This window comes from Carettochelys insculpta, chromosome 22 (genome assembly GCF_033958435.1).
Source record: "Carettochelys insculpta isolate YL-2023 chromosome 22, ASM3395843v1, whole genome shotgun sequence".
Lineage (NCBI taxonomy): Eukaryota > Metazoa > Chordata > Testudines > Carettochelyidae > Carettochelys > Carettochelys insculpta.
The window spans coordinates 6,479,941-6,496,593 of record NC_134158.1 but is presented as its reverse complement, the minus strand read 5'-3'; the positions used below and the strand labels follow the sequence as shown (position 1 = coordinate 6,496,593).

General features: G+C 47.7%; 1 protein-coding gene across 1 annotated transcript; it reads right to left on the bottom strand.

The window, feature by feature from the left end:
* Positions 1-2,186: 2,186 nt before the first annotated feature.
* LOC142024943 (killer cell lectin-like receptor subfamily F member 1) lies at positions 2,187-11,925 on the bottom strand. The gene is made up of 6 exons (XM_075017321.1): positions 11,841-11,925; positions 9,847-9,945; positions 7,268-7,384; positions 3,558-3,712; positions 2,940-3,052; positions 2,187-2,310 (listed from the first exon to the last, which is right to left on the bottom strand). Exons 1-6 carry the CDS (start codon positions 11,923-11,925, stop codon positions 2,187-2,189), a joined length of 693 nt encoding a protein of 230 aa, XP_074873422.1.
* Between the last annotated feature and the right edge of the window lie 4,728 nt (positions 11,926-16,653).

Here is a 16,653-nt window from a genome sequence, read left to right as displayed (position 1 = left end):
CTAAAATACGTTTTTAAACCAGTTTTATCCTCTGTGCTGTGTGAGACGGGAGAGTCGCAGAGGAGGCTGGGAGGGTACCGCTAATTTCCCACTTTCTAAACGATGTGATGACGTAAGCGTGAGGAATTTTTAGGCTGCGTTCCTCAACGTTTCAGTGGTGTAAGTGCAATACAACGTATATCGGAGCGACTTCTAGCGAGGACTGAGTGTGTCGTAGGAAGGGGAACGCGCTGCCTCACCTGGCACCATCCATGTCCCCCTGGCAACCCCCAGGCTTCCTCCCCCAGCCTGTTCTTGAAGGAGCCAGATCCCCTTCCACCCCCACTCTACAGCTGGTATGAAGGGGATGATGCTTTAGGAGCTACAGTGGGCCTCCAGGACCCCTCCCCTGCAGCCTATTGGCTGTTGGGGGTAGGATGGACAGCTCCTCCAGGGTGCCCTTCCTTCCAGTGCGCCCCCCCGCCCCATGGCCTGCAGGCTGTTCAGGTGGATGCAAGGCTCTGGGGGCTAATCTCAGCCTTCATTGGGTCCCCCCTTGGTCTTGCAGGCTGGGCAGCGCAAGGATCTGGTGGCTGCCCCCCCATCTTGTGTCCCCTCCCCCCGTGGTCTGCAGGCTGTCGGCAGGGCTGGCTTTGCAGGTTGCCACATCCTTCCCTGCTCTCCTGTGACCTGGAGGATGTCTGGGAACGGCCCAGGCTCTGGGGGGGCATCCCCCCTCCAGTTGCCCTCTGTCACCTGGTGGGCTGGTCTCCTGGGGGCGGCCCACCCTCCAGCTGCCCCCAGCCATCGTGGTTCCCCCACAGCCTGCAGGTTTCCTTAAGGGAGCAGGGTTCTGGGGGCTGTCCCCAGCCTGCAGCTCCCCCTCCCATGGCCTCCAGCGTCTCCAGTGGAGGGCAGGCTCTGGGTTTGCGGCAGGAGAGCTACTTACCCAGTTTTGCCGCAGGCAAGATGAGGGACCCGCAGACCTGCTGGCCTCTCTCCTGGTGCTGCAGCTCTACCCAGTGGCCGCTCTCAGTATCTACTGTCTGTGCCCCTCTCTTTTGCCCCTCTCCTTTCTCTTCCCCCCTCCTTTCCCGTGTTCCAGATAACCATCAGATTCCAGGCACATCCAGTTTTCCTGCCACAGCCCAACCCTGACCATGGTTTAGGTGAGGGGAAGAAGCAGCATCATACCAAATTTGGTGGCCCTTGCTCTTACCATTTAGGAGGAGTTCTTGAAGGGTGTGTCTACGCTTGCATGTCTCTTTCAAAAGAGGCATGCAAGTGAGGGACATTGAAAATGCAAATGAGGTGCGGATTTACATATGTCACCTCATTTGCATATTCTTCCGAAAGTGCTGCTTTCGAAAGAAGAAGAGCAGTGTAGACACGGCTCTTGCAAAAGTAAACCCCCATCTTCGAAAGAGTCCTTCCCCTTTTTATGCAAAGAAGGGGTCTTTCAAAGGTGGGGTTTACCTTCGAGCAAGCCGCATCTAGACTGCTTTTCTTTAGCAAGAAGCTCTTTAGAAAGAAGATATGCAGATGAGGCACCAGATATGTAAATCTGTACCTCATCTGCATTTTCAATGTCCCTCATTTGCATGCCTCTTTCGAAAGAGGAATGCAAGTGTAGACACAGCCAAACAAACGGGCTCCCGGCAGCATAGATTGACAGACGCACAGACAGACAGAATGTGTGGAGATGAATGGATGGATAGAGTGGATGGGGACAGAGAGTTAGAAAGATAGAATAGGTGGAGCTGGATGGATAAATAGATTTTTAAAAGCATGTCATCAGGCATGGCTGCCTTCTCATGCGCCCTTGTCATTAAATGTCTTTGCCTGGTTACACTGCCCAATTACTCACGCTTGGTTAAAGCATAACTTGTTTGGCTTTCAGGACATGAAGAGATGGTGAATCCAGCACTTCCTTTGGTCGTTTGTTCTAATGTTTAATCCCCTTCATTGTTAAGAAGGTCACAAACACTCACCCCCAATTTCCTGAGTCCCACCACACAGACCAGCACCCCTCAAGAAGGAAACCATTTAATCCTCTTATGTTTAGAAATAATTTTTCTCCTCCCCTTTCAAAACCATGTGATGATCAAGGCCTGGGCTACAGATGTATGAACCCCCCCTTGTAAATCACAGGCCTCTTACTCAAATGCAAGGATTTCCTTTTGTCACGCAGGAAGGAACCACCAGCTTTATAGCAGGATGGCTCCTGTCTGACAGATCCACTTGAATTCAGTGTTGCAAGATTCAGAATTAATCCGATTCCTTCTGATCATCCCACAGCTGTTTCCTTCAGCAGAGCCGGTTACCGGGAACCTGTGAAAGATCTGAGATTTAAAATGTGATTTTTTTTTTAATTATTACAAGAAAATTTCAGGAGCATCCCCCTGTTTGCCACTCTGAAGTCTAAAATGTCTGCGTGATGCAGTGGAAGCAGCCGCCAGTAGGGTGGAGGGTTTTATTCAGACTATCACCACGTTCAATCATCAAATGTCTAACGCCTGATTATGTCTAGATTAAGTCTCCAAATGTGGTTCCGATGCGCGCTGGGTGAATAATGGTTTTCCGCTTGGTCGATAACTTAGAAAACTACCAAAAACATGTTTCTTATTGGACCAAAACCAAACTGTTATGTGCACCAAGGCACAATGCTACTGGCTACTGTGGGCGCTCTGGTCATCAGCTGGGTAGCACTGGAATCAATCCAGGGTATCCGCCCAAGTGCTCAGCTTACAGAGAACGCTGCTTGTGGGCCACAAATAAAAGCCCAGTGGGTCGTGTGTGGCCCTCAGGCCGCAGGTTGCCCACCAATGGTTTAGGAATTGCTCACACTTGAAGGTGAAGACGTTATCTCACCCACCTTGTCTCTCTCAAATCCTGGGACCAAGGCAGCCACAACAACTTTTCCACCTCATGTATACGAGTAGTCACTTATGCACACTCACAGGCTTTGATCTAATGGGGAACCGTCCACCCAGGTCCATTTATGCTCTGGTGACTTAATGGCGAGTCCAATCCAGACGAGGTGCGTCCCTTGAGTTACATTCTGTATGAACCCCTGCCAAGCGTGAGACAGATGCATTGGGGGGAATACCATAGGGCATGTCCCCACTCCAGAGATATCCCGGACTAGCTTATTCCAGAACTGTTATTCCAAAATAAGATATTCTGGAATAACACGTCCACACTACAGGGAAGCCCCGAAAGAAGCAAAACTTATTCCGAAATAGCGTGTCCACGCACCCTAGAGCCTACGTTGGTTTAGAGCTCCTGGAGCACCCAGCTATGAGAGGAGCTGGGTCAGTGCAAGTTTCCTATGACTCTTGAGATCCAGCCATGCCTGCTGCCTCCCACTTACCCACAAGCCTCTTCTCTTCAACGTACACTTCTATAGGGCCAACTGTTGCCTAGGGCGGAGCTATGCTGATTTACACCAGCAGGGGGTGAGCTTTTAAACCGAACTATGCCGCTTCTGAGAGTCCCCCTCTGTATTAGCCACATCCGCTGCAAACCACAGCAAAACCTCCCCCGACAAAGTGAAACTCCCAGCTTAATCCCTTTACCATCTCCTCCTTGTCCTGGATCACCAGCATCTGAGATGTCCTCGTTTCACAGTCCTTCCAGCTCTCGCTCCAGAAGGCGCTGGCTTTAGAGAGCCAATAGCATTTGTTCCTGTAGGTGAGCCAGTCCCGGGGGCAGAGTTTGCAGCCAGAGCTGCCTGGAAAGAGAAAGAGAAGCGAAGACTTCCTCAGTGGAGTGGACGATTCTAAATATTGTTGAATTACTTCCGTGTAATGTGACGACTCCCGTACTATTATCACACTATGTCTATGTGTATTCTATAGTTCTAGGTTATTACTATTCTGTTATATCCTTATACAACTATTACTATACATATAGTATGATACCTAGGGTATTATTACTGTCATATAGCATTATTGCTATCCTGTAGTATTCCTATAGTACTGTACCTGTAGTATTATTACTATCCTATATTGTACCTATGATTCTATATCTGTAGCATTATTACTATTCTATGTTAGTAGTATACCTGCAGTATTATTGCTATCTTGTGCTATATCTATGGTACTATACCTATACTATTTTTGCTATCCTGTGTTATAAGTACTATACTTGTAGTATTATTACTAGCCTATATTATATCTATAATGCTATATTTATGGTATCCTTACTATCATATCCTGCACCTTTACTCTGATTCCTGTAGTGTTATTACTACCCTTTGCTACACTTATAGCAGTATTTCCCGAATTTGAAGCATCTGCATACTCCTTTTGGGATTTCGGCCTTATCAGTGTACACCCTCTCCCAGTGCCTTCCCAGGGCTTATCTCCTGATTTTTAGTAATTTATTACCCCTTGAAATCCTTTTGAGTACCACCAGTGGTACAAGTACTGCACTGTGGAAAACACTGACCTGTGGTATTATAGCCTATGGTATACCTGTAGTGTTATTACTAAAATACCATACCCTTGGTATTATTACCATCTTTTGCTATATCTGTAGTATTATTGCTATCCTATGTTATACCTATAATACTATGCCTATGGTATTATTACTATCATACACCTATAGTCCTATACTTGTAGCATAATTACTATCCTTTGCTATGCCTGTAGTCCTATACCCTAGGTATTAGAGCTTATGCTATACCTGTAGTACTATAGTGTAGTGTTATTACTATCCTGTAATAGTCCTACAATACTATAACCATAGTATTATTACTATCTTCTTGTCTACCTATAGTACTCTACCTGTAGTATTCTTACTCTCCTATACTATGCCTACAATATATATTATGGTATTATTCCTGTCCTTTGCTAAACCTGTCATGCTATACCTGTAGTACTATGACTAGCCTATATTATGCCTACAATAGTAGACCTATGGTATTATTGCTGTCCTATAACTATCATACTACACCTGTAGCATTATTAGTAGTCTATACTCTACCTGTAGGACTAACAAACTCTCTCTTATCCCATCGTGTAGCACCAGAGCTTTCAGGTGAAATATCCTAAGTTAAATGTTGCTGCTTTCTATTTTGTGTGTGTGATAATGATGGGGAGGTTGGGGGGGGTTCCATCTTGTTCTGGGGTGACTCAGCCAGCATCAAGGGGCATGTGCAGAGCGGTGTGCATGGACAGCTCTGGGCTGGGATATCAAGGGGGGTGTGGTGGGATTGAGGGGACCGGACAGACCTGGGAAGCAGGAGGAAGCTCAGGTTGGGAGAGCAAGGACTGGCAGCTGGGACTGGCAGAGGTGGAGGGAGAGGCAACGGTGGGCCCCAGTAGCCAAGGAGGCTAACGGCACATTGGGGTGCATTAGGAGGAGCATTTCCAGCACATCTAAAGAAGTGATTATTCCCCCTTATTCGGCACCGGTGTGGCCACATCTGGAGTATTGTGTCCAGTTCTGGGCCACCCCAGTATAGAAAGGATGTGGATGCACTGGAGTGGGTTCAGCGGAGGGCAATGAAAAGGAGTAGGGGGCTGAAGCACACGACCTGTGAGGAGAGGCTGAGGGATTTGGATGTATTTAGTCCACACAAGAGAAGAGTGAGGGGTGACTGATAGCAACCTTCAGCTTCCTGAAGGGGAGCTCTGTAAGAGGGTGGACAGAGGCTGTTCTCAGGAGTGATGGATGACAGAATGAGGAGCAATGGTCTCAAGTTACAGAGGCGGAGGTGTAGGTTGGATATAAGGAAAAACTCTTTCCCCAGCAGGGTGGTGAAGCACTGGAATGTGTTGCCTAGAGGGTTGGTGGAATCTCCATCCCTGGAGGTGTTTAAGTCCCGGCTTGACAAAGCCCTGGCTGGGATGACCTAATTGGGGTTGGTCCTGCTTTGGGCAGGGGCCTGGACTCGATGACCTCTGAGGTTTTTTTTTTTTCCAACCCTCTGATTCTATGAGGGGGAATCCAGGGCTGGAGGAGCTGGGTCGTTGGAGTCAGGACTTTACCTAAAGCAGGAAAAATTCCAGTCAGGGCCGAGAAATACCCTGAGTGACCACTAGATGTCTCGGTGGGCCCATAAAACTTTCCCCAAGCGTGTGTCATTGTAGCACCAAACCCAGCCGCAGCCAAACGTCACTCCAAGGACCTGGTTTGAACCTTCCACTGGAAGCCAGTTCCTTTATACTAGCAACCTGTGTGCCACATCCCCCTCCCGTAGTTCGTCCACAGGAAGGGGAATAGCTTTCTACTCGCACCAGGTATGGGAGATCCTCCTTTAGCTCATCTAGCGGGAGTCTGCCCTACCGGACCTGGTGGGTTCAAACCCCACAGGCGACTCACTCTGCCAGGGGAAGGTGGATGGGCAGTCATGCCAAGCTGGGAGGGGGTTGCAAGTGCTTTGGAGAATTCAAAGTGATCTGGACAAGCTGGAGAAATGGTCTTGAGGTAACTCGGTTGATGTTCAATAGGGACAAATACAAAGTATTGCGTTTAGGGCGGAACAATCGGTTTTACGTGCACACAGTGGGAAGTGACTCCCTGGGATGGAGTCCTGCAGAAAGGGGTCGACGGGTCAGAGTGGGCCACAAGCTGATCATGAGTCAAAACAGGGTGACGTTGCGGCAAAAAAGAGCCAACAAGATTCTGGGGTGTGTTAATGGGAGTGCTTCTTCCTCCACAGTCTTCCTCTCTACTCTGCACTTATCCGGCTTCAACTAGAGTCCTGTGTCCTGTTCTGGGCCCCACAATTTAGGGAAAATGAGGAGAAATTGGAGAGGGTCTAGAGAAGAGCAGCTAAAATAACTCAAGGTCTAGAAAATATGACCTGGGAGACAAGAGGAGAAGAACTGAGTTTGTTTGGTTTGGAAAAGAGGAGGCTGAGAGCGGACATGACAGCAGCTTTCAAGTATCTAAAAGACGTTACAAGGAGAAGGGGAAAAAATTGTTCCCCTTGGCCTCTGAGGACAGGACAAGAAGCAATGGGCTTAAACTGCAGCAAGGGAGGTTTAGGTTGGGCATTAGGAAAAATGTCCTGACTGGCAGGGTAGTTAAACACTGGAATAAATCTCCTGGGGATTTAGGGAGGTTGTGGCATCTCCATGACTGGAGATATTTGAGAAGTTGGATAAATATCTAGCGGGGATGGTGTAGATGGTGCTTGGCCCTGCCGTGAGGACAGGGGGCTGCGCTCAATGACCTTCCAAGGTTCCTTCCAGTTCTAGCATTCTCTGGTGTTACTGTTTCTTCCTAGGGGTGCGAACCCAGCCTGGTAACCGGTGTGCGAAGGAGGTGAGGTTACCTGCAGAGCTGCCCGATGCTGTGTCACACAGACGCTGCCTCAGGTGAGACACCAGCTCCTCCAGGGGTGTGTCTTCTGCTGCTCCAGCCGGTCTGTCATGAGTTGGGCCCTGGAAAACTTAAGAGCAGCAGCCAGCAGAGCTGGGGATTGGATGTGGCTGGACAGAGTCTGACTGTGAGAAAGCATCAGCCAAGGTGGAGCTGGGTCAGGTACGCAGAGAGGGGAGACCAGGGGTTCAATATTTTATTGGAGGAAATCTAGGACCCTCCTGCCTTCGGGAGAAACGTCTCAGTGGGGTAGCTGGGTTAGCCTCTAACGTTAAAAGCAAGAAGCAGTCCTGGGGCACCTTAGCCACTAACACATGAATCTCCAAACTAAATATCGAATAGAGCCTGTCAGGGGCTGGTGGGTGGGTTTTCCTCTGGACGTCTGGGGAGGAGAAGGCTGTTGGGGTAAGACAGAAGGAAGGGTGATTTGCTGCCATATTCATGCAGAAGTCCCAATGAAGTTGATGAGTGTTAGACAGTGGGAGGGAGGGCTGGTGGTTAAGGAGTTGGATGAAGGTGAGGCATTAATTATCCGCTCTGCCACAGACTCGGTGTGCGACCTTGATCAAGTCACTGTATCTCAGTGTGCCCCAGTTTCCCAAATGCGGTAGGGAGGTACAGAGCTGTTCTTAGTCTTCTCTGTCACGGTGGTGAATTCTTTGGGGACAGGGAGTGTCTCTCGCTGTGTGTCTGTGCAGCGCCCGGCCCAACGGGGCCCTGATCTCAGCCGGGGCAGGGACTGTCTCTCGCTGTGTGTCTGTGCAGCGCCCGGCCCAACGGGGCCCTGATCTCAGCCGGGGCAGGGACTGTCTCTCGCTGTGTGTCTGTGCAGCGCCCGGCCCAACGGGGCCCTGATCTCAGCCAGGGCAGGGACTGTCTCTCGCTGTGTGTCTGTGCAGCGCCCGGCCCAACGGGGCCCTGATCTCAGCTGGGGCAGGGACTGTCTCTCGCTGTGTGTCTGTGCAGCGCCCGGCACAACGGGGCCCTGATCTCAGCTGGGGCAGGGACTGTCTCTGGCTGTGTGTCTGTGCAGCGCCCGGCCCAACGGGGCCCTGATCTCAGCCGGGGCAGGGACTGTCTCTCGCTGTGTGTCTGTGCAGCGCCCGGCACAACGGGGCCCTGATCTCAGCTGGGGCAGGGACTGTCTCTTGCTGTGTGTCTGTGCAGCGCCCGGCACAACGGGGCCCTGATCTCAGCTGGGGCAGGGACTGTCTCTCGCTGTGTCTGTGGAGCGCCCGGCCCAACGGGGCCCTGATCTCAGCTGGGGCAGGGACTGTCCCTTTCTGTGTGTCTGTGCAGAGCCCGGCACAATTAACTGAGTTAGAGAACAAAATGCGGTATATAGGTTTGGAAGAATTTGATATTTATCAGTGAACATCAATTCCACCAAAGAGAGACAAAGTAATGAAAAATTGTTTACAGATAATAGTTTCATTTTACTTGTACATTTTGACTTGTGATTCTGACAATTTCTGTTTGAATGACCATTAAGTTTTAACTTTTAAAATCACAAAATCAGCTGTCACTTAAAATTGTCTGACCTCTTCTAATGCCACCCTATAATTTCCCACAGTTGTGAAAATTTCAATAGATTAACATACAGGAAGCTAAAAACACCTACATGTTCACAATTTAACTTGAGAAAAATTGAAATACGTACTTAAAAATAAAAACATTTATAATGGCCATTTAAATTTGAAAAGTCAATTGAAATCTGCCAAGCCTAGTTATACTGTTACTTAGCTCTGGTGATGGCACCTTAGAAATTGATCAACAGGTTGAACCTCTCTAGTCTGGCACCTTTGGGACCTGACCTGTGCCAGAGGACAGAATTTGCCGGACCACAGGAAGTCAATATCGTTTAGTATGTTACCAACACTACCATCGCTCACTGGGCTCTTAGAAGACATTTCGGGGTAAATTACAGCTAAAGAACAGCCCAGAACACAGAGCCAGGGCTGGTGTCTGGAAGCAAACTTTATGGGACAGCAGGAAACTTGGCCACACCCATGAGATGTGGTTGTCTGGCTAACTAAAATCATGCTGGATTACAGATGTTACAGTAAGAGGGCCCTCCCTCTTACTGTGACCCCACTCTTTAAATACCTCTCCGAAACCACCCCCACACTCACGCATCTGATAAAGCAGGTCTTTGCTCACGAAAGCTTATTCTCCAATATATCTGTTAGTCTATAAGGTGCCACAAGACTTCTTGTTGTTCTTGAAGCTTCAGACTAACACGGCCACCTCTCTGATACAGACGTTACTGTGTTTCCTGATGAAATAACTATGCAGACACGTGACAGAGAGATAGCCGTGTTAGTCTGTATGCTATCAAAACAAAAAAGCCATGATAGCTCATCACCTAATAATGATTATGTTAGTCTTTAAAGTGCTACATGACTACTTCTTTGGTTTTATGCAGACTCATTTTTGAGAGTTAAAAAATGAGAGAGAATTCCATGCTAGAGATGTTCAACTTGTACTTGATTTGATAGATTTAAAAAACTTGCTGGAATCCCGAACACTTACCCCATATTCCCAGTGTAATCCCCAATAACGTGAGAATGACAAACCATGTCGCTAATGCTCCAAGGGCGACTTTGTAACAACAGGCACTCGTAGGAGACTCTGGAAGACGAAACATTCAGTGAAACATCATCGTTAGTTGCTGGAGGATGCCTGGAGATTGGGTTTAATTCCTTAATGTGCCCCTCATATCCTCCCTGTTCCTGGGTAAATTCACGCAGTCTCTGAGGCTACGTCTATCACCTTGATCATCTTTTTCTGATTTGTCCTCCTTGCTTCCCGTTTTTGGTTCTCTGTGTCTTAAATATTGAGTCTGTTCTGGTCTGGCTATGGTCTGAAGAAGTGGGTCTGTCCCACTAAAGCTCACCTAATAAACTATTTTGCTAGTCTTTAAAGTGCTGCTTGACTGCTTTTTGTTTTGATAGTGTATAGACTAGCACGGCTTCCTCTCTGTTACAAGGCTAAGAACGTCGACCACAGATACGCAATTCTAGCTACTGCAATTGCCTAGGTAAAATCAATGTACCTGTGCTTGGCTAAGTTGGCTTTCTCTACAGGGAAAGGTCAACGGGAGAGTTTCTCCCATTGACCTCCCTTACTCCTCGTGTCTTGCGAGTGCAAGGGTTGACTGTGACTCCTGAGAGGTTGATTTTGTGCGGCTCTGCTAAATGCATAATAACCCTGAGCAGGTTGATCTTCCGTGATAGTGCAGACCTGCCCTCAGATGCTGCTGTAATGAGTGCTGGCGTAGAACCAAGTTACATCTCCTGTGCCTCATTGTCCCACATCTGTAAAATGGGGATAAGTATCCTTTCTTTAGGATATAAGTTTTTTTAGTGCTGAGGCTTCTTTCTGGGTACGCATCTGCACAGCAGCTAGCACATAAGGGTCCTGATTATGGATGGTGTCGCTGGGTGCTATTGTAAGAGAAAAATGAAATAAGAAGAAATACTATTGTCAGGTCCAGCGGTTGGTCAAGGAGACTGTTGTTTAAAGTGGGAGTTAAAAAATAAGTCTGAGTAATTATTTCATCAGGAAATCCACCACACCTAAGCCTGACCTGAAAAGTGGCTGCTTTCAAAACCAGCATCATATTGATATAGCTAGCACCGGAAATATCACAGTCCACATCTCCAGAGTGTTGTCCATACAGGCAGTGGGACTAAGGGGTCATCACCACTAACATTGAAGCTGTTCATTAGGTTAGTCCTGTAGTCACACCAAGAGGTTCCCACAGGAATCTGGGGCCTAATTGTGCTGTGCCCTGTGCACGTTTCCCGTAACATCAGAACTTGGGGGTCACCGAAGGAATTAGTGGGAAGCCGGTTTAAAATGAACAAAAGGAAGTTTTCCTTCACGCAGCGCCTGGTCAGTGTGTGCAACTCCTGGTCAGAGGAGGTTGTGAAGGCCAAGATTTTAATAGGGTTCAAACATAAACTAGATAAACGCATGGAGGTCATCAATGGCTAGGAATGGTGTTCCCAGCCTCTGTTTGTCAGAGGCTGGAATTGGATATCTGGAGAGGGAACACTTGATGGTTCCCTGTTCTGTTCACCCCCTCTGGGGCACCTGGCCTTGGCATCTATCTTGAGACAGGACACTGGGCTAGATGGCCCTTTGCTCTGACACAGTGTGGCTAGTCTTATGTTCTTAGAATTGACAGTCCCTGCTCCAAAGCGCTTATAAAACAAGTGGGTAAGACAGAGGAATGGTGGGAGGCATTAAAGAGACTATCCAGGTCATTGAACCAGGATTAGAACCAGACCTCCTACTCACTAGGCCATACCTAGTCTCCGACCCATGGAAAATGCTGTCTACTTGTCACAGAATCATGGAATCCTAGGGCTGAAAGGGACCTCAGAAGGTCATCGAGTCCAGGCCCACTAGTTCAAGCAGGATCAACCCCAACTAAGTCATCCAGCCCTTGAATCCTCTGGCCCCAAACCCCAGATCTCCATGGTGCCCTGTGTCCAGGCAAAGACAAACTACTGCAATACCTTGATATCCATCTGGAGACAAATGCGCTGAGTTTCCCCTCGTCGGCCGGAGATTCAGTACCGTGTAACCTTCGCTGTTCTCCATCGTCCCCCACTTCAGCAGCACAGTCTACCTACGCCAGCAGAGCTAAATGAAAACAAGTAAGTGCGCACAAGAGTGAGACTGACCAGGGCGGGCAGCAGTCTTTCCCAGAGCTGCTGGCAGCTTCTTGCGGCAATGAGACCACACAGGAAATGTAGATGCATGAGTGGAAACGTAGAGGCCAATTTGCCAGTCCAACTGAGCAGCGTTCTGGTCACAGAAGTACTTGGTGCTGCTGCTGTTGGTTTTGTTTTTTCTTTTTTTAATTTAGAAACATTTACAAACAACAAATATATTTTTTCTAGCTGAAAATGTCCGTTTCTTTGAACATTTTTGCCCCCCAAAAGTGTTTTTTCTTCTTTTTTCCTTCCCCTTTCTCTTTCTCTCTTTTTCAGCTTTATGCCTCTGGAGAAAAATCTTTAGCCTATGCCTACATTACGGCAATCTTTTGAAAGAAGTCCTCTTGGAAGATTTCTTCTGAAAAAACTACTTTTGAAAGAACATGCCCACACGCAAAAAAGTGGATTGAAAAATTGATCTGCTCTTTGGATAGAGAGCGTCCACACAGCTTCCGGTTTTTTGAAAGGACAGGCCAAGAGATTGAAAAATCCAGCACCAAGAGGACTGCTCTTTTGGAAAAAGGGCCCCCAGAGCATCTACACCCATTTTCTTTTGAAAGAAGCTTCGAAAGAAGGTGCTCTTCCTGAAGCAGGAATGGAGGTGCGTTTTCTAAAGGAATGCCATGCGTTCTTTCCATTTAATTTCGACAGAACGCCTTTTGTGTGTAGACACACCACTGGATACTTTGAAAGAGCCCCTTCTTTCGAAAAACATTTTGAAAGAACTTGCTGGTCTGGATGTACCTTTAGTGTTTTCCTTCTTGTCGAAAAGTTAATTGTATGGGTGCAAAGATCATTGTGGCCATGTCTACGGTTACAAAAAAGCTTCGAAATGGCCATGCTAATGGCCAACTTGAAGAATACTAATGAGGTGCTGAAATGAATATTTAGTGCCTCATTAGCATGCCATGGCACTTTGAAAGCACCGTGGTTCACTCGCCTGCAGCTTGTCTCTATGGGGCAGGCAGCAGCTGCCCACCCTGGTCAGTCTCACTCTTGTGCTCACTTACTTGTTTTCATTTAGCTCTGCTGGCCTAGGTAGACTGTACTGCTGAAGTAGGGGATGATGGAGAACAGTGAAGGTTACACAGTACTGAATCTCTGGCCGACGAGGAGACACTCAGCGCATTTGTCTCCAGATGGATATCAAGGTATTGCAGTCTTCTGCCAACATTGAAGTCAGCTGATAGGAATAAGGGGATTTCAACTTTGCAGGGTATGTTGGAAAAGGACCCTCGTGTAGCCGAGCCACACACAAGCAAAATGTGGCACTTTCAAAGTGCCGCGGCTGGCGGCAGGCTAATGAGCAGCTGATTATTCATTTCAGCGCCTCATTAGTATTCTTTGAGTTGGCCGTTAGCATGGCCATTTCAAAGTCTTTTGTAAGTGTAGACATAGCCTGTGTGAAAAGCCATTACCATTTTCAAGAAGCGCTAGGCTAGGGATCAGTGACCTTTCTGAGGCAGAGTGCCAAAACCTTTTGACTCCTCCGTCTGGGCTGAGTGCCAGCGATACTTTAAAAAGTCACTAATAGTCCCATTTACAACAGCTTCATTACAGGAAACTCTTTCATATCCGGCATTCTATTATCCAGAACTCTCAGATCCCTGGCATTTTAACCGTAAGTAAATTTCAGTTACGTTTTCCATCCGTACAGTAGAGTGAAATACAAATAAATACAGCAGATACAGTGTAAGTTTACAGTGTACGATACAGCCGTTGTTGGTGAATAAAGCGCTCGGCAGACATTTGTCCTTGTTTCCTAATATCTAATCTTGTTTTCCTTCACTGTTATGCAGTGGTATGTGTACCTCTCTCTTCTCCAGTATATTTGAATATCCAGCAACCTCCTGGGCCCAGGGCTTCCAGATTTGAAAGAGTTTACTGTGCTAAATAAATTAGGCTGCAGAGCTTTACCGGTTAGGTGGTGGTTGGTGACATTAGCTGGTCTTTTGTTAAGCCTCAGGCAGCCTGGCTTTGAGCAAGCTCCTGGCTGAATGGGGTGGCGGGGCAGGGCTGAGCTTCCGTCTCTCATGCCAGTGAAAATCGGCTCACGTGTCGCTCTTGGCATCTGTGCTGGGGGTTGCTGTGCCCTGCCTTAGGCAGTGGAGAAAGGATACTCGCATGTCAGGTTCGGCCATCTCTACCCATAGCTTGTGTCAAAGTTTGACTCAGACTCACAATTTATCAGACCACTCTGTTTTATTAGCAAAGCCGCTCTGCTAATACATTTAGAAGTGAGCCCCCCGAGTGGGGCTTGTGTCTCTTAATTTATACAGTTTTTTGGAGAACGTTACAGAGAAGTTACAGACAAAAGAAGAAAAAGATTTTAGTCACCACCCTTCGAGATCCCTGAGACCAGTCACGTATCTTCAATTACCTGCCACCCTTAACAATCTCCTTTAACAGCTTCCAGTTAACTTAACTAATTGCCCTTCACACCTTCCATTCTGATGCCTGCTTCTTAGACGTGCTGGCTCCATCTTAATTGCTTCTCCATTCAAAAGCTAACTGTCCCTAGGTGTGCTCCCTCAGATACTTTGTAACATGTTTTGGCATGTCCCTCTCATATACAATGTATCCAGCATGTCCCCTTATACAACGTTATACTTATACAATGTTATACTTCTACAATCCCCCCTTTTGGTCAAGGCTACGCCCATGACCAACGACTTACTGGATTCCATACATCAATCGTTCTTTTTCATTACTTTCACTGGTGACATTTAACAACATTAGATTAGCACTCTGGTTAGGGGTAACCTGATGGATGGTGTGTCTTGTGCAGTTTTGGATACAACAAGAAATCAATTGAAAACACACAAAGATTATTAGAATTCCAAATAGGATAGTCAGGATTCCTTGAAACAACCAGTTTCCCAGGTTGAGAGGAAGTTTATCTTTCCATACCCGGTTCGCCATTCTCCAACCTTGTTTGAATAGTCCCATACACCATGGGACACGATGTATTGGAGACAGCTGCTCCTCCCTAGATTCAGCCCTGTCCCATTACACACCCAGCACCAGTGGCCCTTTCCTTTCACCACACTTATAAGTTTAGGAACATATGTTTTTCCCAGCCCCCAAGTGTCATTTTCCTTCCATGTCCTTTTAAGTGGATAGGGTTCTCCAGCAAGCTCTGAGGAATTCAGAGGGATTGCCATGTTGGGGATACTAGCTTGTGAGTGAGCTGGGATGTGGCTGCAGACCCAGCAATTAGAAATATTCAGGATCTGGGCTATTTGCACCTGTTGTTGGATGAAAGAATTGTCACTGTCACTCTGGATTCCCCAGACCCTCAGGACACAGTAGCTGAGGATTAAGCTTCTCAAAGGACACATGTTGGAAGCAGGACCCTTTCTGGTTCCGACAACCCCTTTCGAGGGAACCGCAGTCACGGTTTTATGTCCACCAGGCAGCAGGCGCTAGGCTCACTACTGCTTCTTGTTTGTTGGGTCCTGCTGTCTTCTTACCCTCTGCTTCTGGCAACCCTTACGAGAGCGCAGATTGTAAGGTATTGCAGGCTGTTCCTCTTTGTCTTCTGGGGTTGAAGCTGGTTCTGCGTGGTTTTGCAGAGGTGCTTGGTCCCCTGGAGGTGGCGCTGGCTTACACTGTGAGGCATGGATCCATGCAGCGATGCCGGATAATTTCACTGCTGTCTGGGTGGTGAGCAGTACCTGGTATGGACCCTTCCACCGGGTTTCCAAGGGGTGCTTCCGGAGGTGGTGCCGCAGGTAGACCCAATCACCAGGCTCAAGAGTGTGACAGGCAGCAGAGGTGGGTTCCGTCGGCCAGGCTGCTCGTACCTGCGAATGGAAGGAGCTCACAGCTTGCATTAACCCTTTGCAGTACTGGAGGAGCGTGCTGTGAGTTAGGTTTAGGTCTGGGACTGGGGTAATAGTAGCCATTGTTCGCATAGGGCGTCCCATGATGATTTCAAATGGACTCAATTTGTGTCTCTGGGATGGGGATGACCGAATTTCCACAAGGGCCAGTGGTAAAGCAGCTGGCCAGTTTAACCCTGTGGAACTACAGATTTTTGCCAGCTTATTTTTAAGCACATCATTTCGCCTTTCAACTGCCCCTGCACTCTGTGGATGGTAAGGGCAGTGCAACAGGTGGGTGACATGTAATACCTGGTTTAGATGTTGAACAATTTTTCCAGTAAAATGTGTTCCCCGGTCACTAGACAAAGTGGCAGGAATTCCCTTGGTAGGGATAATGTGGTTTAACAGACGTTTTGCAACAGACAATGAATCAGCTTTGCGACAGGGAAAGGCTTCAATCCAACCCGAAAATAGACATATTATAACTAAAATGAATTCATATTTCTGACACTTTGGCATTTGTACAAAATCAAGTTGCCAGTGTAGGAAAGGTGCTTGAGGCAAACCCCGGAACCCTTGTGTTACTTTTACAGATTTGCCTACATTGTGGCTTTGACAAGTAACACAAGTGGCACAGTGGCGGGTTGCAAAGGAGCTGAAATGGGGAGCCCACCACCCCACCTTACTCATAGCAGAGACCATCCCCTCCTTGCCGACATGCGAAACACCATGTAGCAGGGCGGCTAGAGAGGGGTAGAGTGAGAGGGGGGCTACAAAGGTACCGG

Bases quoted from the DNA above. Each gene is read 5' to 3' on its own strand.
- LOC142024943 (XM_075017321.1), bottom strand. From the start codon at position 11,925: ATGGAGAACAGCGAAGGTTACACGGTACTGAATCTCCGGCCGACGAGG. The intron at 9,946-11,840 runs GTATTGCAGTAG...TTCGTCTTCCAG, and splicing joins GTCTCCAGATGGATATCAAG to AGTCTCCTACGAGTGCCTGT. The intron at 2,311-2,939 runs GTGAGTGTGCAT...GATCTTTCACAG, and splicing joins TCCCCATTAGATCAAAGCCT to GTTCCCGGTAACCGGCTCTG.